Raw genomic sequence first — 22402 nt, 5'->3', positions numbered from 1 at the left:
TCTTATTGGTTATTACTATACCTACGCTTTAGATTGAGTATTGACGACGTATGTTATCAAAATGTTTGTATTAACCTTCCTTTTGTGCCCCTTTATAAATAAAAACGTTTGAAAATGGTACCATCAGACTTCAGTGGACCTCTCTATCTTTGCTGGTAAGTGATCCAGTTACGGGATACGTAACACTACACATTAGGAAGCAATGGCAACGATAGCACACTGTGAGGTGGCTTTCAAAAAGGTAAAGTACATTTGCATCACGTTCCCTGACCGCTGCAGAGAAAAATTATGTGCAGTTTGACAGAGGCCTTGAGTCTGGCTTGGGGTGTAAAATGTTTCAGCCAGTACTTGTATGGAAGAGAATTTACCCTCGTTACTGATCATCAACTACTGGTATCCATTTTCATACAGTGGCGTTCCATGAACAGCAGCAGCACAAATGCAGAGATGAGCTCTGCTTCTTGGATGACACAATAATAAAATTATATTCAAGAGGGCAACTAATCACAGAAATGCTGATGGATTGACCTTTTTAACCCTGGAAAAGGAAATAACTGAAAAATTTACAAAAGAGGACACATCTCTGGACATACTCTCTCCAAGGCAAACTGAAAGTCTCCCTATTACAGCAGAGATGATTCAAAGGGAAACCAGAAAAGACCCCACACTGTCTCAGGTCTACATGGCCATTCAAAGTAGCTGGAATATGCAGCAGAAATCACAGATCCCCTATTTTTACCACAATGGGGGGAGCCTGCCCTTGACAGAGTTTGCTTATGTGGGGTCTGAAAGTTGTTGCACAGCTGAATTGTTGGAAGAGCTACATTTCAGTCACCTAGGTATGGACACAATGAAAGCATTGCCTTGAAGATTTATCTGGTAGCTTGGGATAGAACAGCTGATTGAGCAACTGCCATTCACTGTTTAGACTGTTGCCAAGAGCAGTGCCTCTGCCTTTCTGGGAATAGCCCGCATTGCCCTGGCAGATTTTGCTGGACCATTTATGGGCACCAGTTTCTTAGTCATAGTGAATGCAGCTACAAAGTGATTGGAAGTGTTCCCAACAGCCACCACTAACAGCCTCACACACTGTTGATGTGTTGAGAAGCCTCTTTGCAAGGACTGGTGTTCCAGAACACTCATTCAGTGACAATGGACAACAGTTTGTTGTGGAACTGTTTCAGTCATTCCTGAAAATGAATTGAGTAAGGCATATTCTATCTGCCAACCTCACCCAGTTACAAATGGCTTGGTGGAAAGATTTGTTCAGAGTTTAAAGAACGCACTGCAAGCAATGTCAGCAGAACACACTACACTGACATTGAATCAGAAGCTCACAAACTTTCTCCTTGCACGTCACAATGCAGCACACTACACTGCCAATAACTCACCAGCTATGCTGTTCTTGGGTTGTCCCTTGCATTCACACTTGGATCTCTTCAAAACCAGTCTCAAAAGGTGTAGACAAAACAAATAGCTGAGACACTTTCAAGGTTCTTCAAAAGGAAATCTGACATTTCACTCCTGAACAAACAGTCCCAATGAGGGGCTACAGAGATGATCAAAAGTGGGTACTCAGATAGACAAAGAACAGAACTAGACCACTCTCCTACAGAGTGGAGATTGTGTCTGATATCTCTGGAGACAAGACATTGATCATTTAAGGAGGGAAGAGCTGATTGTTAGAGAAGAAAGGTGTCCAGAGCTGTCAGAACCACTTCCTGCAGTCCCAGAGTCAACTCCTACAACCACCATGGAGGAGGCCCCAGAACCTCAGATTGTTTCACAGCCACATCTCACCTGTCAAGCAGAATGATCCCTTTTGTAACTCCTTTGTCAGGAAAGACGTTATCCAACAAGAGTAAGAAATCCTCCACAGCAATTACATTTTTAGGACAATTGAACTTTTACAATGCTGTGGATGTCTATGTATATAGTAGTTGTACTATAGAATAAACTATATATATAGTGTATGTGTAAAAGTTGAGATGCATTCTATATTGGGTCAGAGTTTATAGCTATGTAGGGAGGAATGTTGTGTATTTAATATTTCAGTAATGTTTGAGTGAGATTGTAAATATATCATTTGATTAAGTATTCTTGTTCATTTTAAATAATTCATTACAGGTTATACTACATGTCAAAGTACATAAATGGCATATGCCATGCCATCGTGTCATGCGTACGCATCTTGCTTAAAGTAAAAATGATGTTAGACACATTATCTCTTGGCTCCCCTGTATTCCTTTCCATTGGTTTCATGTTTTGGAGTTACAATACATAACACTAACCTACTCTAATGTTCTAAATGTTAAACATTTAAACTATGTTCCATGACCTTCAAACACAACCCCATGGCTACAAGCAAAGGTCTGACTCTATTCAACTTTCCAAATGTTTTATCAGTCCAATTCATTAATCCTCATCCATGACTCACCTTCAGATTTATATTTTCTCATCCCAGTGAATTATCTAACGCCAAATTCCAGAACATTGAACAAAGCATTGAGGTCCCGTGGACTTAATCATCCCCCTTCACCAGTTCTTGATTCATCTGACAAAACCTATCTGCTGTCCCAAACCTCCTACTGCCCCAGGCTGGTTCCAGACACCTGAGATCCCTCTCTCTGGATGTATAAACCAAAATGGATCTGTCTTCCTTATAACAAAGGAGGCTAACAAGTCTGATGTGCGGAGCTTATTGCTACAGTGCTTGAGTTTTGACATTTTGAATGTATTTTGATTAGGGTGGCGGGAACAGATTCTATAGTTGCTTTTAGAAGGATATCCATTTGAAGGAGCAGAAGTATGAGAGAAGAACAGTGGAATATGACCAATTAGACTGTTCTTTAAAGAAGCTGAGATTTGATGATCTCATCGCCCCCATTCACTCCCCTCCATCTATTATAAGATATGAACTTTTTTCAATAGGTACGTTTAATGGCAGAGAAATGTATACAAAATACATCCTGAAATTCTTCTTCTTATCCAATTTTCTTTTTCAATTATCCTTTGTAGATATTCTGGTCTTTAAGTATTAACATTGTCTCTTGTGCTATGTATGGAATATGGAATAGTCTAATATCCGGTTCATTGACATGACCAGTGAACGGACACACTCCAAGTCCTGAATTCCATGGAACACTGCCCACTTCCAACTGTTCAGCAAAGCTCTTATCCTCTCATTTACTTTGTTATCCTGTGTTAACTTTCTTACACTCTTTTATAACCAACTTTTGGTAAAAACATCCTCAATGTCCATCGGTACAAGAAGTTAGGCTATGTGCTTCAAATGGTACTAAATTTCTTAAGCAAATTTACACTGTATCTGAGTTTAATCCTCGCAGAAACACAGAGCTTTCAATACTCCATGAAATCTAGAATAAAAGCGAGTCAGTTAATTGTGTAAAAAAAGAATTAAAAATGTGGGACTATATTTTAGAAATGTAAAGGAATTGTAAAGTGTTGCAAGTTAATAAAGTCTTAGCCTGAAATGGTAGCATAACCCACTCTGATAGTTTAAAGCCAGCAGATGATATTTAGTGCATCTGAAACCCAAGAGCTAAAAGTTTGCAATGAATGTCAACAACTGTCAATTCAAAATCTTTCCCTATCCCGGCTTACCTTCTCAAATCTCCTGTACATGTGAAGTAACAATTTGTTGTATTTTTTCCCATCATGGTATTGCTCACAATATGATCTTCTCTATACTGGAGAGAGCAAATGCAGATTTGGCGTTGGGTTTGCAGAACACCTGTCTCCAATCTCGAGCCTGATTCCACTGCAAATACCTACCCCTTCATGTTCTGGCTTTCCAAACTCAATGCAATTCAATAATTTCAAATAAATAACATGCTAATGATTTTATTCCAGGATTCAAGCATTCTCTCACCCATTTTTTTTGTAATTTTAGATAATTGCTCTGCGTTTTCAACAAATTTCTTTATTAGTATGTACTACTGCCATTTTTATCATTCTATCACAGATATTCCTTTCCAATCCCTCTGTGAGCATAGCAAAGTTCCCCTCTTTAAGATAAGAACAGAAAATACAAGGGATTCTTGGCATGTCAAGCCACCTTGATACAGAAACAGTGTTAACATTTCAGGTCAAAGATACTTAATCAGAACTAGAAAAGTAAGAACGCAAGCGTACTATAGAGAAGGGAAGGATAGAGGGAACAGAAAATATGACTTGTTAGGGTGTAGATCAAAGCTATGCAGATGAAGCATTATTTTCGGAACCATCTAGGAGAGGTAAAGTCATGGTTCCGGTTGGCCGTTCCCCTTTAACACTTCTTTCTCCCTGATCATGCCCCAATTTCAGTCAATTGCTGCTAGTTACCCAATTACCGTACATCTGGCCTTCATCAGAGACTGGGAAATAAATACGATGGCGACTCTATCACAGATTGCCAGTTCATTGGTCAATTCTCATGTGATACTTTGTTCTGATTAGAACCAGTAGTTCTAAGCTCCGCTCTAGTTTCTAGAGAGTCCCTGTGAATCCCGTCTCCTTGTCAAGATCCCTCTGGTTTCCTGCTCTACATTCAGGTCTACGCCAGCCTCCCCAACTGAGCTGATGTGCCAGTGTCCTGCACTTGGGTTCTCCTCCGTCACCCCACCCCCCCCGTGTAACGGAACGAACTGGCCAGAATGAACCCAGCGGACACGGACTTGGTGCAACAGGCCCTCGTTAGCCAGGGCTCCCTACTGGGCATACATGATCAACTACTCCGTGAAGTCATGAAAGATCTTCGTGCCCTATCCGAGGATGTAAAGAAGGTCAGTGAGCAGGTTGACCGGGTATCCGCTCCCCTTACTCCGTCCCTTCCAAGAACCCCGTCTGACCAAACCGCACAGCCTGGGATGGCTACGCCCCTTGGCTCGGCAACACCATCACCTCGAGAGCCGTACGTACCCTACGCTGGGGACCTAGGGAAGTGCCGGGCTTTCTTATTGCAGTGCTCTCTGGTTTTTGAGCATAGCCACGTACGTACAGCTTGGACACAATTAAAAATTGTGTACATCATGGGGCTGTTACGGGGGATTGCCTTATCATGGGGTACCACGATCTGGGACAACCGGCCAGAGGTCTGTTCCGCCTTCTCCATCTTCGTCTCCGAAATGAGGAAGGTTTTTGAGCAGCCCATTCGCGGGAAGGGCGCCGCTCGGCGCCTTCTGACTCTGTCAGGGCTCGCGAAGCGTAGCGAAATACTCCGTAGAGTTCTGAACATTAGTGGCCGACTCTGGGTGGAATGACGAAGCGCTACAGGAAGTGTTTCGATGGGGTCTCTCTGACAAGATGAAAGAAGAATTAGTGGCCAGGGATGACACGAATAGCCTGGACTCTTTGGTCTCTCTAGCCACCAGGGTAGATAATCGACTTTGAGAAAAAAGACCAGTCACCCCGCTCCTCGGGTCATCCTACAGCCCACCTTACCATCTTCGGCCAGCCTCTCTTCCCCAGTCTGCTCCCAGTGTAGCCCCCGCTCCAACTGTTCTGGTGAATCAGACGACACTCCCTTCAGTTCCCCAAACCCAGACGCAGATCCAAGCTACTGTAACCTACAACCAACAGTCCCTGTCCTTGTCTACCTTGATAGACTCCGGAGCTGAGGGGAATCTGTTGGATGAAGGCATAGCTGCCCAGGCCGGAATTCCTCGGGAGCCGTTGTCTACCTCTCTGGAAGCCCGGGCACTGGACGGAAGACTTCTGGCTCGAGTCACTCACCGTACACCACCACTGTCTCTGATTCTCTCTGGGAATCATCAGGAGCAGATACAATTTAACCTAATCTCCTCTCCTCAAGCCCCAATAGTACTTGGATACCCCTGGTTACGCTGCCATAATCCTTGCATTGATTGGTCTACCGGGAGGATAGCCAGCTGGAGCCCATTTTGCCATGCCACCTGTCTGCAGTCGGCCCTATCCCCTAGGGAGGATACAGTGACCTCGCCTGTCTTTGAAACCCTCGACGTCCAGAGTTCCCACAGAATACCACGACCTGGGACAGGTATTCAGCAAGCAACGTGCCCTTTCCCTGCCTCCACACCGCCCGTATGACTGCGCTATCAACCTTCTCCCCGGGGCCTCATTACCTACCAGTCGCCTGTATAACTTGTCCCGGCCTGAGAAAGAAGCCATGGAGAAATATATTAGTGAGACTCTCATGGCGGGCATTATTCAACCCTCATCCTCCCTGGTGGGCGCTGGATTCTTCTTTGCGGGGAAGAAGGATGGCTCTCTCCGTCCCTGCATTGATTACTGAGGCCTAAATCACATCACCATTAAGAACAGGTACCCACTGCCTCTTAAGTTCTGCGTTTGAGCCACTTCATGGAGCCACCATCTTCTTGAAGTTGGACCTCTGAAACGCCTACCATTTGGTCTGGATAAGGGAGGGGGACAAGTGGAAGACGGCTTTCAATACCCCGTTAGGCCACTTTAAGTACTTAGTCATGCCTTTCGTCCTCAACAATGCCCCCGCAGTTTTTCAAGCCTTGATTAACGATGTACTAAGAGACTTCATTAACTGCTTTGTGTTTGTCTACCTGGATGACATCCTGATCTTTTCCAGCAGTCCCCAGCAACACGTGCACCATGTCCGTCAAGTCCTGCAGAGGCTGGGGGAGAATAAATTATTTGTAAGGGTGGAGAAATGTGAATTCCACGTCCCCTCGGTCAGCTTCCTAGGTTATATCATCGAGAGGGGACAGGTGAGAGCTGATCCCGAGAAGATCCGGACTGTGGCGGAGTGGCCCAAACCCACGGACCGCAAGCAACTCCAACGGTTCCTGGGGTTTGCGAACTTCTATCACCGGTTCATCAGAAACTACAGTAAGGTGGCGGCTCCCCTTACCCGACACCTCACCTGCCACCCCTTTCCTTTGGTACTCTGAGGCGGACTCAGCATTCACCGAACTGAAGAGACGTTTCACGTCTGCCCCCGTTCTGATTGAACCGGACCTCTCCTGTCAGTTCATTGTGGAGGTTGACGCCTCTGACTCCGGGATGGGAGCGGTTACTGTCCCCACGTTTGGGCCCGGATCAGAAACTACATCCCTGTGCCACCTTCTCTCGCCGACTGTCTCCCGCTGAACGAAATTACGACATGGGGAACCGGGAGCTACTAGCAGTCAAACTGGTGTTGGAAGAGGGGAGGCATTGGTTGGAGGGGGGCAGAACACCCATTCATCGTCTGGACAGACCATAAGAACCTTGAATATATCCAGATCGCCAAACGCCTGAATTCCCGCCAGGCCCGTTGGGCATTATTTTTTGGCCGGTTCAGGTTCTCCCTCACCTATCGTCCGGGGTCCAAGAACGGGAAGCCCGCTGCTCTCTCCCACCAATACATTTCCGAGGAGGATCTTCCCAACCCCGAGACAATTCTTCCACCATCCTGTGTAGTGGCTGCCCTCACCTGGGAGATCGAGTCCAAAGTCAAAGAGGCCCAAAGGACGCAACCCGACCCAGGCACCGGACCTCCCAATCGCCTCTTTGTACCCGATGCTGTTCGATCCCAGGTCCTACAGTGGGGGCACACTTCTCACTTCGCCTGCCACCCCGGAGTCGATCGGACCCTGACCCTCCTGAAGGGGCATTTCTGGTGGCCCTCCATGGATGCTGACACCCGTTCCTATGTTTCCGCATGTTCCATCTGCGCCCATGGAAAAGCCTCCCATCGGCCACCTGCGGGATTACTCCGTCCCCTACCTGTACCTGGGCGTCCCTGGTCCCACGTTGCTTTAGACTTTGTCACCGGTCTACCCCCTTCCCGCAGAAACACGACTGTCCTCACCATGGTAGACCGATTCTCCAAGGCGGTGCATTTTGTGGCCCTCTCTAAACTCCCATCCTCGCACGAAACCGCAGATCTTCTAGTCCGCCATGTCTTCCGCCTCCACGGAATCCCCGCGGACATCCTCTCCGATCGAGGTCCCCAGTTCGTCTCGCAGGTATGGAGAGCCTTCTGTCGATCCCTAGGAGCAACGGTCAGCCTGTCGTCCGGCTTCCACTCCCAGACGAACAGGCCAACCAAGACCTGGAGGCGATGTTACATTGTGTAACAGCAAACCACCCGTCAACCTGGAGCGACCATCTCCTGTGGGTTGAGTACACCCACAACTCCCTGGTGAGCTCTGCCATTGGGAGGTCCCCGTTCGAGTGCTCCCTTGGGTACCAACCCCCGCTGTTCCCCGCTCAGGAAGAAGAGATCGCGGTAACGTCAGTTCGGGACCATGTTGATCGGTGCCGGAAGATTTGGGAGGAGACTCGCATGGCCCTACTCAGATCGACAAACCGAAATAAGAAAACGGTGGACCGACACCGGACTCCAGCGCCAGAGTACCAACCGGGGCAGATGGTGTGGCTTTCCGTCAAGGACATCCCGCTCAAATGCGAACCTAGGAAACTCGCCCCCCCCCCCGCTTCCTGGGACCATTCAAGGTCGAAAGGATTATCAATCCCACAGCGGTCCGCCTCACGCTGCCAAAGTCCATGCATATTCACCCAACCTTCCATGTGTCTCAGTTGAAACCAGTCTCCATCAGCCCTTTGTGTCCCTCAGCTGAGACTCCTCCCCCTGCCCGGCTCATCGACAACCAACCGGCATACACTGTCCGACAACTGCTAGATGTGTGCTGTTGGGGCAGGGGCCTCCAATACCTGGTGGACTGGGAGGGGTACGGTCCTGAAGAGCGTTCCTGGGTCCCCCGCTCCTTCATCCTAAACCCTTCCCTCATCCAGGACTTCCATCGGGACCATCCAGACAGGCCTGGAGGAATGCCGGGAGGCTCCCATGGGGGGGGGGGGGCTGGGGAGAAGTACTGTCATGGTTTTGGTTGGCTGTTCCCATTTAACACTTCTTTCTCCCTGATTATGCCTCAATTTCAGTCAATTGCTGCTAGTTACCCAATAATCGTACACCTGGCTTTCATCAGAGACTGGGAATTAAATACGAGGACGAATCTATCACAAGTTGCCAGTTCGTTCGTCAATTCTCGTGTGATACTTCGTTCCCTGTTCCGATTAGAACCGGTAGTTCTAAGCTCCGCTCTAGTTTCTAGAGAGTCCCTGTGAATCCCGTCTCCTTGTCAAGATTCCTCTGGTTTCCTGCTCTACGTTCAGGTCTATGCCAGCCTCCCCAACTGAGTCGCCGTGCCAGTGTCCTGCACTTGGGTTCTCCTCCGTCGCCCACCCCCCCTCCCCGTGTAACAGGTAAATGAATGTTAGTTAATCATTGCATCTCTGCTTGAGGAAGTGCTGTTAGAAGAGAGAAATAAAATCATGCTTGACCTATGAGAGGCAGCACACAGAAATGACTGCCGTTTGAAATAAAAGAGAATGCTGGGAATATTCAGCAGATGAGGCAACATTTATAAGTCAAGAAAAAAATAGTTAAAATTGGTCAGTTCTGACACAGACAGGCAAGGCTGGTTATTTTAAACTTCCTCTTCATGCTTGTCTACTTTCATCTCTACATCTGTATCTTTCATTTCTACATTCCTTTCTTCCTCTACATATGCTTCTGATTTTATATATATATATCTGATTCTATACATCTCATGTACCTCCTACATTGCCTATAAAAAGTATTCACTCTCCTTGGAAGTTTTCATGTTTTATTGTTTTACAACATTGAAGTTAATTTAGATTGCTTTATAGAGATCTGTTTTCACTTTGACATTAAAGAGACGTTTTCTGTTGATCAGTCTCAAAAAGCCAAATTAAATCCACTGTGATTCAATGTTGTATAACAATAACGCATGAAAACTTCAAAGAGGGTGAATACTTTTATAGGCATTGTATAATTCCTCTCACTGCAATATTTCTCTCTGTCTTCATATACAGTGGTATGCAAAAGTTTGGGCACCCCTGGTCAAAATTTCTGTTACTATGAATAGCTAAGCGAGTAAAAGATTACCTGATTTCCAAAAGGCATAAAGTTAACATTTAACTTTATGCATGGTCAACATTTAGTAACACCCCCCTTGGCAAGGATCACAGCTTGTAAATGCTTTCTGTAGCCAGTTAAGAGTCTTTCAATTCTTGTTTGGGGGACTTTCTCCCATTTTTCCTTGCAAAAGGCTTCTAGTTCTGAGATTCTTGAACCGTCTTGCATGCATTGCTCTTTTAAGGTCTATCCACAGATTTTCGCTGATGTTTATGTTGGGGGACTGTGAGGGTCATGGCAAAACCTTCAGTTTGTGCCTCTTGAGGTAGTCCATTGTGGATTTTGAAGTGTGTTTAGGATCATTATCCTGTTGTAGAAGCCATTCTCTTTTCATCTTCAGCTTTTTTACAGACGGTGTGATGTTTGCTTCCAGAATTTGCTGGTATTTAATTGAATTCATTCTTCCCTCAACCAGTGAAATGTTCCCTGCGCCACTGGCTGCAATACAAGCCCAAAGCATGACCGATCCACCTCCGTGCTTAACAGTTGGAGAGGTGTTCTTTTCATGAAATTCTGCCCCTTTTTTTCTCCAAATATACCTTTGCTCATTGTAGTCAAAAAGTTCTATTTTAATTTCATCAGTCCACAGGGCTTTTTTCCAAAATGCATCAGGCTTGTTTAGATGTTCCTTTGCAAACTTCTGATGCTGAATTTTGTGGTGAGGATGCAGGAAAGGTTTTCTTCTGATTACTCTTCCATGAAGGTTATATTTGTGCAGGTGTCGCTGCACAGTAGAACAGTGCACCACCACTCCAGACTCTGCTAAATCTTCCTGAAGGTCTTTTGCAGACAAATGGGGGCTTTTGATTTGCCTTTCTAGCAATCCTACGAGCAGTTCACTCGGAAAGTTTTCTGGGTCCTCCAGACCTCAGCTTGACCTCCACCATTCCTGTTAACTGCCATTTCTTAATTTCATTACAAATTGAGGAAATGGTTAAGTGAAAACACTTTGCTATCTTCTTATAGCCTTCTGCCTTGTGGGCATTATTTATTTTAATTTTCAAAGTGCTAGGCAGCTGCTTAGAGGAACCCATGTCTGCTGATTGTTGGCACAATGTTTGAAGAGTCAGGGTATTTATAAAGCTTTGAAATTTGCATCATCTGACCTTTCCTAACAATGACTGTGAACAAGCCATAGCCCTAACAAGCTAATTAAGGTCTGAGACCTTGGTAAAAGTTATCTGAGAGCTCAAATCTCTTGGGGTGCTCAAACATTTGCATAGTGCTCCTTTCCTTTTTTCCACTCTAAATTTGTACAAAACAAAAATAATACACTAATCTTACTTAAAATATTGAACGGAATATTTCATCTTTAACTTTATGACTTTTGGAGATCAGTTCATCTTCTACTCAACTATTCACAGTAACAGAAATTTTGATTTTTTTTTACATGCCACTGTACCTCTCCCAATCTATATATCTCTCTGCCTCTAGTTATCTCTTCCAACTCTGCTTAACTCCACTTCCATTCTTCTTTGTCTTTATAAACCTCACTGCCTGTATATGCTTCACCTCTATGCATCTCCATCTCTGTAGACCTTGCTTTAAAAAGCTCCTTGAAATCTAGTTGGTGCTAAAGAATATATTCATCTCCTTTAATATTCCCGTATGTTGCTTGATAGCAGCACACACAAAATGCCAGTGGAACGCAGCAGGCCAGGCAGCATCTATAGGAAGAAGTACAGTCGACGTTTTGGGCATCTGCAGAGCTTCTTGTGTTTGCTTGATAGCAAATTGGGTTGAATAATACTCCTGTATTGTTCCAGAGGTTGCTTGCATAAAGGATTGCATGAATGCCGTTAATGGAGTGATCATTAATATTAGTTGGGACCATGCAAATTTCTACATCATCCAATTTTTTAATCCCATTTAAACAGTCACTTTTATTTGGTGTTCAAAGTGCCTGGGTAACTCTGAGGCAAGGAAGGAAAAGCTTAAACCCATTTCTATAAGCAGCTGGTGGTGAATAACCTAAAAAATGTTCACTTTAGAACTGCCTGGAGTTTGCTTCTAAAATAATGGTGTAGCTAGTGAGGCTCACTGCTACTACAAAGTAAATTGTTCAGAAATGTCTCTTTTTCAGTTATGTCAGGTTAAGCATGGAAACTGGGAAGATGATTTACATTTTGCCTTGTTCCAGATGGACTTGCGCTGCACAATACCAGGATCTTGCTGAGAGACTTGCCGTTTTGCCATCTTGTATTTTCTCACTCTCTAGTTCTCTCTCTCCAGTTTACTCTCTCTATTTCTTTCTCTCTCACTCTCTAGCTCTCTCTATCTATCTTTTAATAATTCTTGATTTTGACTGAATTATTCTGATTGATACTTTCTGATTTAGTCTGTGTACCAGTAAAGAACTATTCTTTAATTTGATTGGCTACATAGAAACCCTGCTGCTTGCACAGATTCCAGATCCAATGTAAAACAAGTTGTGTTGTTTTGCTTTCTTTGTCTGCCGTTAAGCTCCAGCCCAGAATACCACAGAAAGGCAGTGGATAAATTGCAAGTGTAATGGGCAACTTCTGTGAACAAAATCCAACCCATTGTTTATAATGGCATACACATAATAAAATGCACATGAGAACTTTGGAACTAATTTGCCAGGATATGGTGACCCAGCATCATAATGACCCAGAATTTTCAAAAAAAAAAGCACAATTTTATGCAGCAGTCAACAATTGTTTAAAATATTTGAGTTCATGAGAACAGTATTCAGCTAACCTAGAATGCCAGCAGAAATCAAGACTGAGGATGTGTGTATATATCATAGAAAGAACAACAATAAGTTGGCCTTGCTGTCTAATAAGTGTGGCATCTCACAAGGATAATTAGACCATATCTGCACAGGAAATACAAATAGTTCAACCACTTCATTATGTTATTTCTTTCTATGCAATACTTAAGTTTTAGATGACAAAGTACCGTAGTCACTTTGTTAATATAATATTCAATGTGAAGTTTTGTATTCAGGAATTAGGTATGATACTCTGAAGCCATGAAATATCCAATAGGTTCTTGAATGACTTTGAGTTGGATGTTATTGAAATTATACTGCTAATAATTATAATCCAAGATGTTAATAGTCAATCACTAAACAAAATGTTATTGTTTGCTTTTATTTTCTTTCTCTTTGGTACATACTGTAGTAACTTTATCTTGCAGATGATTTAATTGGCTTGCATTTCACTGCGTTAAAACTAGAAAGACAACAGATATTCTTCAAGGCTTGCACTAATGCTGATCTCTGCTCGGGAACAGTGCGCAATCTCTCGTTTTTCTCTTGTAGAGTATTACTGGGCTTTAGCAAATGTGACACACAGTGGTAAGCCATAAGCTAATCGTTAGTGATGGATTCAAACCAAAACTCTCCATCTCCAAATCCTTATCACTTGATGTGAATGTTTTGACCCTCTATCTCACAAAGTAAACAACATACTGATTTCCAAAATGCATCATTAGGAATGCAATTTCATCAAGTTTGGAAATTGTATCATAATTTGCACTGAAGATGGCTGGGCGACTTTAACTGCTGGCACAGAAAATGGGAAGTGTTGGCTTATTTCCCTGGTGTAGAAAATCTTAAAGGTTTAGGTTGGGGTAGGGGTTACATTGCTCAAGTTGGGGATAAGAGATACTTTCAAGATGAATGATAGCTTCCTTCTACTAGCCATACTTTACCTCACATTAGAAGTATTTGCTGAGAGCGGTTTTCACAATGTGTCCAACTGCTCAGCAGGTCAAACACATTATTTTAATAACTGTATCATCTTCAAAATGGAGAAGAAAAAGATTGTAGTGTGCAGTATGTTCTCTAAAGATTGGAACTTTGTCATTTAAACTTATACTGTACCTGGTACAGATTTGGCCCATTTAACAACAGCTACAAGCTGCCTTTCGCAAAGCCTATTCAGGCTGGTTAGCAGGTGGTTAGATGAGTCTGGTTGACTGTTATCATAGCCTGCATAAACAACTTCAGGTTCAATTATCTGTAAAATGGAAACGAGTGACGGTGTGAACTGGATTCCTCCAGCAGAATGTAATGTGATCTTTGGTAATGCGACGGCATTGACACTGGGAAGTGTCATTTCGGTCTGCAGAGAAGATTGGTTGTTGCCGATGTTCTTTAATTTACTGAATTTCCTTAGCTTTCGGGCTGAAAAACAAAAAAGAATTTCCTGTTCAATGGCTGAACTTCAAACACAATATTTATTACTGTTCAGTTTACATACTTATACTGCACAAACTAATGTCTACATTTGCTGGGTTTTATTTGATCTCGCTTTTCTTGGCTGCCTCGGTTTCCAGATTCAGCCTCCCTTGAACTTACAAAATGAATAGACTGTTGTCTCTTAAACATAACGGTAAATCATATTTTCTGTGATGCTATATAAGAGAAATGAAATGTGATGCTGCCAGGCATCAGCTCTTTGACTCTGACGAGGCAAAAATTCATCTGAAACAATATGCTGAGATCAAAGGCATTATTATTTCAAGGAGTAAGATTTATGTAATGTTACTTAAGGAGAAAGAAAACAGGAGGGAATCTTGCTTTCAATTTAAAACTAGGCAATGGTTAAAAAAGGAAATTTAAATATCTCTTACCTCTTAGGAGAAGTCCTTATTTTCATTTCAATTTTGCAGACCCTGATTCTGGGTCTCCCTTCTCTGCAGGGGGCCATTCTGATGATGTCAGCTATGGGAGTGGCAGTGACTGCCTTCCTAGAGAACACTGTATATCTGCATCCAGAACAGTCTTGATGCCAGTTGGGAAACACACGAGCTGACCAAAGTCACTGGCAGCCGGGTAAACTGGTGCACCCAGTTGCTGATGACTTTTTCAGGCTTCGAATCTCTTTGAAAATTGCCTCAAAAATTTCCTTGTTAGGAAAGCTTTTTGAGGGTGATTTAATTAAAAAAAACATAACAAAAGGGGAACGCTGATGAATGCAGGAATTGAGAAGGGGAAGATCAGCATGGTGCTGTCAAGGAGAAAAGCTCTCTGATGCCTGGCAATATTATCTATCAATCTCATTGTACGTAACATATAGTTTGTATAAACGCCAGACATTTTGTGACTTCTATGTAAAGGCATTCACTTATGATACAGCTCTGAGTTCTAAAGGTAGATTTTACAAATTCACACTTCAGGCGCAAAGTTCCACGTTCCAAAAAGCTGATTTGGTAAATTCCAACCGTTGGTTGGGCAGCAATGTTTTTTTTCCAGTTTCGGTTTGAAAAAGCAAATATTTCATACCAAAATTATTTTTTGTTCTGCGTTAATGGCAATTTTCATAATCAGTTGCTTAAAGTGAGCACTAGGAGCTTGGGCTCATTGTTCAGTGCAGGATGTATAAAAAAAAAGCATGCTTATAATTGCGCAGTCTTGATATTTAAGACAAAAGTAACTACATTTAATTCACTCTTAGTTGCCACGAAAGAAAAAACATGGACTTCAGCAACTCTCGTTTAGAATTATTTATTAATCCAGGGACAGTGTGGCTTGTTTTTCTCTTAAATACCAAACAGTCGGCAAAATGCTTGCTTTGCAGTTATCGCACCAAAATTGGATTCAAGCACACAACATTCCTAAATGCAGAAAGTGAAGTGTGCTGTCATAAGTGGCAAAGACAAGTATCAGCCAATTGTGGTAGAACTGCTTTAATTTGCGTTTCTGAAGCAGTAAGGATAATTTGACCCTCAGCTTACGAAAAGCTTGCTGCACAGCAATTGCTATTGCCAGTTAAAAATAGTTAAATGCCTGTAGCGCCAAGCCAGTTTTAATGATGAGGGTCTGCAGTTGCTGGTAGACAGGAAGTGACACAACCACAATTTTTTTCATGGGGAAGCCAAGCCCTCCAACTTGTAAAGTAGGCACAAAGCATAGCAGTTTTTCAGCAATGTCTTCACGACTCAGAGGACGACCTGGCAGAAGGTCTGGAAGAAGGTGGACAAAGTTAAGGCATAAATATTGTTGTCAAGTAGGAGCACAAGATATATCTGCACAAGAAGGAAAGTTGTAGCTGTACAAAGTATATGCAAAACTGCTTCACTGACAAAGATGTTAGCAAGAACATAGAAAGTAAGGTACTAGGGCAGAAAATAACAAGGTCATGCAAATTACATTAGTTCATGCTGGGGAAGTGACAGGACTGCAGGAAAGATAATTTCTGGGCAACTTTATTGCTTCTTAATCCCCGACGCTCCTTTTATAAAAAAAAAATGCGAACATGGGCTGAAAAAGCAACCATATTGGAATCCAGATCAAACGGCTGCTTAGTGGTGGAGCTAGAAGGAAGGTCATGGACTGATCAGTGGTGGGCACAATAATGGCACAGCCCCTCTCATCAGGTTGATAGTTTTAGTTCTAGTTGTGAGGTTGGTAATTTTTCTTGTCAGGACTTATTCAAATATTGGTGTAAAAAAAACAAAAAAACTACTTGTTCAATTTTCAAATTATTGACCTCAATTCTGTTGACATTTTGTCAGAAGTGAAATGCAATATGAAACTGGTGAATAGGGTTATATAAGACTGAGAAAGCCACATATGGATGTTTATCCTAAATACCCACCACCTTCCACATCCTTCAACTCCAACTCCATCTCTGCCAAGGTCAATTTTTTTCAGCTAAGACAGTAGCAGAAGTAATAAAATTAGTTTTTATCTCCTATCTGTGTTGTAGAAGGGAAGGGGTGGCGTCAGAATTTCCACTCGAAGTTGCTTTCCAGAGAGTGCCTTTTGGAAATCCTTTGTGTGCTACTAGATAAGGGCAGGTTTACACCTATTTCAAGCCCTCTTGATTTAGATATTCTGCTTTATTTACTATCAAAGTTCATACATGAAAGCCCATAAAGAACTTATGTAACCCACCCCTGGGCAGTTCTAACAGAGATTAATCCCTATATTCTTCTGAGGACAATAAAAGATATCTCACGTAAAATCATTTGGATATTTTGACATTTGCAGAGAGCAGTAAGGTAACTTTGGGTTTGTATTTGTTCCCAACATAATGACAGAAGTTACTTGCTGATAAATAACAAAAGACCCTAAAAATGGAGATATACCCAGCCTTGCTCCTTTTAGCTGTATGTACAGTATCTACAGATTACAACTGTAGTTAGGAATAAAGCTTCACATGGGAGAATGAGCACAATGGGTCTAGTCAAGGTCAGAATATTGGAAACAAACAAGATCATTCAGTAATGTCCTACTGAATAATCAGCTCTAAAATAATTCTTCTGTTAAATCCTCCTAGCAAGGCAAGTATCTTTGATTAGAATAGCATTTTAGGAAATAGGTGTATTTTGATGGAATAACATGACTGATCATCTGCTAAAAGGGACAGAGAGAAGACTTGAACTGGACTCACTCAAGGACATGCTGGATGACATCTAGAAATGAAATTACAAACCAATACATTCCATTGAATCAAGTAGCCAATTGAGAGAAAAGTGGCTTACACTAAACTAATATAAAATGAGTATAATCTGGAACTAATGATTCAATGACTAAATGCACCACAGGGTTCCTGGTTCAATACCTGCTCTGTGCTGAATTGACATGAACAGTGATACTGGGATCATAATAGGTAGACATTGCAGAGCTGAAAAGTTTGCCTGAACACTTTGGCACAGTCCAAGGTACAATTATTTTCAGGAAGGGGAAGAGTGAAAGGTACTCCAGTGCCATTTAGATTTGCATTACTCCAGCTCTGTTATTGTGCAATAGAAATTAAACTAGGACAGCAAGAGCTAAGGGGAGAATAATGTTACTGCACATCACAGACATGACACAGCATTTAAAGCACAAACAATTCTTTCCAGGTGAGGCGACACTTCACCTGTGAGTCGGCTGGTGTGGTATACTGCGTCCGGTGCTCCCGGTTGGCCTTTTATATATTGGTGAGACCCGACGCAGACTGGGAGACCGTTTCGCTGAACACCTATGCTCGGTCTGCCAGAGAAAGCAGGATCTCCCAGTGGCCACACATTTTAATTCCATGTCCCATTCCCATTCTGATATGTCTATCCATGGCCTCCTCTATTGTCAAAATGAATCCAAGCTCAGGTTGGAGGAACAACACCTTATATACCGGCTGGGTAGCCTCCAACCTGATGGCATGAACATTGACTTCTCTAACTTCTGTTAATGCCCGTCCTCCCCTCTTGCCCCATCCCTGACATATTTAGTTGTTTGCCTGTTCTCCATCTCCCTCTGGTGCTCCCTCCCCCTCCTTTCTTTCTCCTGAGGCCTCCCGTCCCATGATCCTTTCCCTTCTCCAGCTCTGTATCACTTTTGCCAATCACCTTTCCAGCTCTCAGCTTCATCCCACCCCCTCCGGTCTTCTCCTATCATTTCGCATTTCCCCCTCCCCCCCACTACTTTCAAATCTCTTACTATCTTTCCTTTCGGTTAGTCCTGACGAAGGGTCTCGGCCCAAAACATCGACAGAGCTTCTCCCTATAGACGCTGCCTGACCTGCTGTGTTCCACCCAGCATTTTGTGTGCGCTGTTGTTTAAATTTCCAGCATCTGCAGATTTCCTCGTGTTTACAATTCTTTATGCCAGCTTTAGAAATGTTGGATTGAAATTCATTGGTGAGGAGAGAAGCACATTAGGAGACTTGGAATGAGTGATGAACAGCAATTAGAAATAAAGAGTTGAGCTGGGATCCCACCCTTTGTTAGGGATCAGGACTTTAATTGGATGGAAGGTGCAATCAGGAACTGATTGGGAGGTGGTGGGAACAATCACTTTACTGTGGTGTGAGATCAGTGAGTTTGAAGGAGGGATATTCAGTATGGTGGGAAGGAGACGAGGAAACCTCCTTCAGCCTGTAACTTGCTTAGAGAAAAGCACTCGGAAAACATAGCTTCTTCGAAAGTGCCTAGCACATAAATCTGTAGAAATGTTCTTGAAGAGCATTGAACAGGAAATGGTGTCACTCCATTCACAATGGCCATGGAATCACACAACAATTGTGAGTGGCAATTTATTGTGCTACATCAAATTTCTGGAGTGGTACAAACTAGCCTGGAAAGAGAGACAATTGCACTTCACTCTGGAAATAACTGACTTCAATGTGTATACTAGCTCAAAAAAATGCTCCATGAAAGAATTTGTAGCCCATTTTCTGTACACAGAAAAGAATACAAACTCTTAACTCATTTCTGCATACCTTGACATTCTTATCCCCCCCTTGTTCAATCTCTTCCCACCTATGTTCGTGACACTTCACACACTTTGATCTTTTTAATGATTTTAAGTTCCCTGGCCCCCACCGCCTTATTTTCACCATGGACGTCCAGTCCCTATATACCTCCATGCCCCACCCGGATGATCTCAAAGCTCTTCGCTTCTTTTTGGATTCCAGACTTAACCAATTCCCCTTGTCCTCACCTACCACCCCACCAGCCTCCAGGTCCAATGTATAATTCTCTGTAACTTCTGCCACCTCCAATGGGATCCCACTACCAAGCACATCTTTCGCTCCCCCCCCCCCTTCTGCTTTCCGCAGGGTTCGCTCCCTACGCGACTCACTTGTCCACTCGTCCCCCCCATCCCTTCCCACCGATCTCCCTCCTGGTACTTATCCTTGTAAGCAGAACAAGTGCTACACCTGCCCTTACACTTCCTCCCTCACCGCCATTCAGGGCCCCAGACTGTCCTTCCAGGTGAGGCGACACTTCGCCTGTGAGTCGGCTGGTGTGGTATACTGCGTCCGGTGCTCCCGGTGCGGCCTTTTATATATTAGTGAGACCCAACACAGACTGGGAGACCGTTTTGCTGAACACCTACGCTCGGTCTGCCAGAGAAAGCAGGATCTCCCAGTGGCCACACATTTTAATTCCATGTCCCATTCCCATTCTGATATGTCTATCCATGGCCTCCTCTACTGTCAAGATGAATCCACACTCAGGTTGGAGGAACAACACCTTGTATACTGGTTTGGTAGACTCCAACCTGATGGCATGAACATTGATCTCTAACTTCCGTTAATGCCCCTTCTCCTCTTCTTACCCCATCCCTGACATATTTAGTTGTTTTTTTGTTCTCTCTCTGCCCATCACCCTGCCTGTTCTCCATTTCCCTCTAGTGCTCCCCCCCCCCCCTTTCTCCCAAGGCCTCCCATCCCATGATCCTTTCCCTTCTCCAGCTCTGTATCACTTTCGCCAATCACCTTTCCAGCTCTTAGCTTCATCCCACCCCCTCCGGTCTTCTCCTATCATTTTACATTTCCCCCTCCACCCCACTACTTTCAAATCTCTTACTATCTTTCCTTTCGGTTAGTCCTGACGAAGGGTCTCGGCCTGAAACGTCGACAGCACTTCTCCCTATAGATGCTGCCTGGCCTGCTGTGTTCCACCAGCATTTTGTGTGTTGTTGTTTGAATTTCCAGCATCTGCAGATTTCCTCGTGTTTGCAAACTCTTAAGTTTCCACTATGCTAGAGACTTCAAACTCGTAAACCACTTAAACCCAGCAGTGATGGAATAATATTTACATAAACTTTATGATTACTAAGAGGCAATGTATTACAAAAAAAGCAGCAAGCTGCAGGAAACATTGACAATAATGGCAATGTATTTTAAATCAAAGTCACTTAAAATGTTACATTAATAATGTTTGATATTAGAATAAAAATATCAAAATTACTCCATTAAAATAATCAGAAAATCTTTACTAAGAGAGAAACAACACAGGCCCATGGGTGTCTGTGCTAGAATTAACTCTATAGTGTAATATTTACTGGAGGCCAGTGTAAGATGGCATTGCTGAAGCTCACCGACTACTTGCCAGTGATAAACAAAACAAAGAAAATTACTAACTACTTTAATTAATCACACTTTTTTTGGCAAATGATCACTGCAAACAATAGCCTGTAACTTCCTTTTTGAAGTTGAGCTTTTGAACGCCTGTATGACCTGACCTTATTGGGGTGTAAAATTAAGTCTTGAAGGTACAGGATGGTTGTGGTGCGGCATATACTGGCTGAATCAAGGCGGCATGGTCCAGGCATGAGAATGGGGAATGAGCCAATGGTTGGCCCCTGCTGGAGTAGGCTGGGAGGCAATTCAATGTGGCAGAACCAAGGTGAGGCGAGTGGAGGTGAGGTACAGTCAAGGAAGAGCCTGGGCCTGAGAATGAGGAACGAGCCGAGGTTTGATCGATTTAAACATCAGGCCAAATTGGAATGGTCGGGTATTGGCTGATTTAAGATGGTGGGCCTGAGCTCAAGAGCGTATCGAAGCGTCAGGGCCCAGGAGCAAGAGCAAGGAATGATCTGAGGCTGGGATGATATAAGTGCAGGACTAGGTTGAAAAGATCAGGGTGTCGGAGCTGGAGGCAAGGGACAGGCCGATTCAGCTCACTGCTCCGTCAAGTTACTTGTCTCTAAGCTGAACTGAGACTGTGAGCTGAAACTAATGGGCTGCTGGATTGGTTGCTTCATGTCTGCGGACTCACTTTTGTGAACTTCAGTTCTGAATGCCATTTGCTTCCTTTAATGTTTGCAGTTTATTTTTATTTCTCCACATTGGGTATTTGATGGTCTTGTTTTCTAATGGGTCAATATTCTTATAGTTTATTGCTAACATTGTCAAATAGTCAACCTTTGCGCTTTTGGCTGAAGTCACCCAACTTCCAGTCATTTGGAACACAGCAGAATTCTCTGTTTGTCTTGTGACTGCCTGTAAGGAGATGGATCTCAAGGTTATAGATAGTATACACACTTTGATAATAAAAGTACTTTCAACTTTTGAACTTCAAACTCTTTGCTTTTCCCTATTTTTATCTTCCTTGCATTCTGTAGGGAAATCAGCCTGTGGCACCTGTGAAATGAATTTAAAGCATATGTTGGCAAAACCATGACAACTATGAAACAACAGTGGGACAGAATGGCATTAAAGTAGATATGAGCCATAAAGGAGTGGAAAAGCTACTGCTTTGATTTTACCTTCAAATCCACCTTTTTCTTCAATTGAGTTAACCTTACCCATTAAGTCTCTAGAAAAATTCTTCTTCTGAATTTTGCTGTGTTCCACATGACAGAGTTGAATGACTTCAGCTAAAAGTGCAAAGGTTGTATGATTATGTCTGTACGATTGATGTCAGCACAGATACACAAGAAAACAAAAAGCATGAGGAACTCAATCTCTTATTAACTGATCCCTTACAGAAATCACCATGACATACACTGGTCAGTTGACTATTTGACAATGTGATCAATAATCTATAAGATTATTGACCTAGATTTTGCTATGAACTGGTGGTAGCTACATGTGAAGTTAAAGCTTTTCCCTCCACATCTGGTGGGAACTTTGATACCCAGGCCTGAACACATAAGACTCGACCTTCCTGAAAGATTCTCAGTGGTGTCTTCATAACTACTCTCCAGCAATGGGTTTATCCACGGAATCCAGCACCTGGTAGTTTCTGGGAACCTAT

At 43.2% G+C, this 22402-nt stretch overlaps 1 protein-coding gene across 4 annotated transcripts in view; it reads right to left on the bottom strand.

Annotated features, from left to right (window-relative positions):
- LOC140726642 (progesterone receptor-like) overlaps nucleotides 1-22402 on the bottom strand; it is a 299505-nt gene that overhangs the window by 78789 nt on the left and 198314 nt on the right. For all 4 annotated transcript variants that reach the window (XM_073043275.1, XM_073043276.1, XM_073043277.1 and 1 more), the window contains one exon: nucleotides 13809-14111. In XM_073043275.1, the coding sequence (XP_072899376.1) occupies nucleotides 13809-14111 (303 nt within the window). The remainder of the gene's footprint in view (nucleotides 1-13808; nucleotides 14112-22402) is intronic.

Source organism: Hemitrygon akajei, chromosome 4, assembly GCF_048418815.1.
Source record: "Hemitrygon akajei chromosome 4, sHemAka1.3, whole genome shotgun sequence".
Taxonomy (NCBI): Eukaryota; Metazoa; Chordata; class Chondrichthyes; order Myliobatiformes; family Dasyatidae; genus Hemitrygon; species Hemitrygon akajei.
This window is presented reverse-complemented; position numbering and strand designations above follow the sequence as displayed.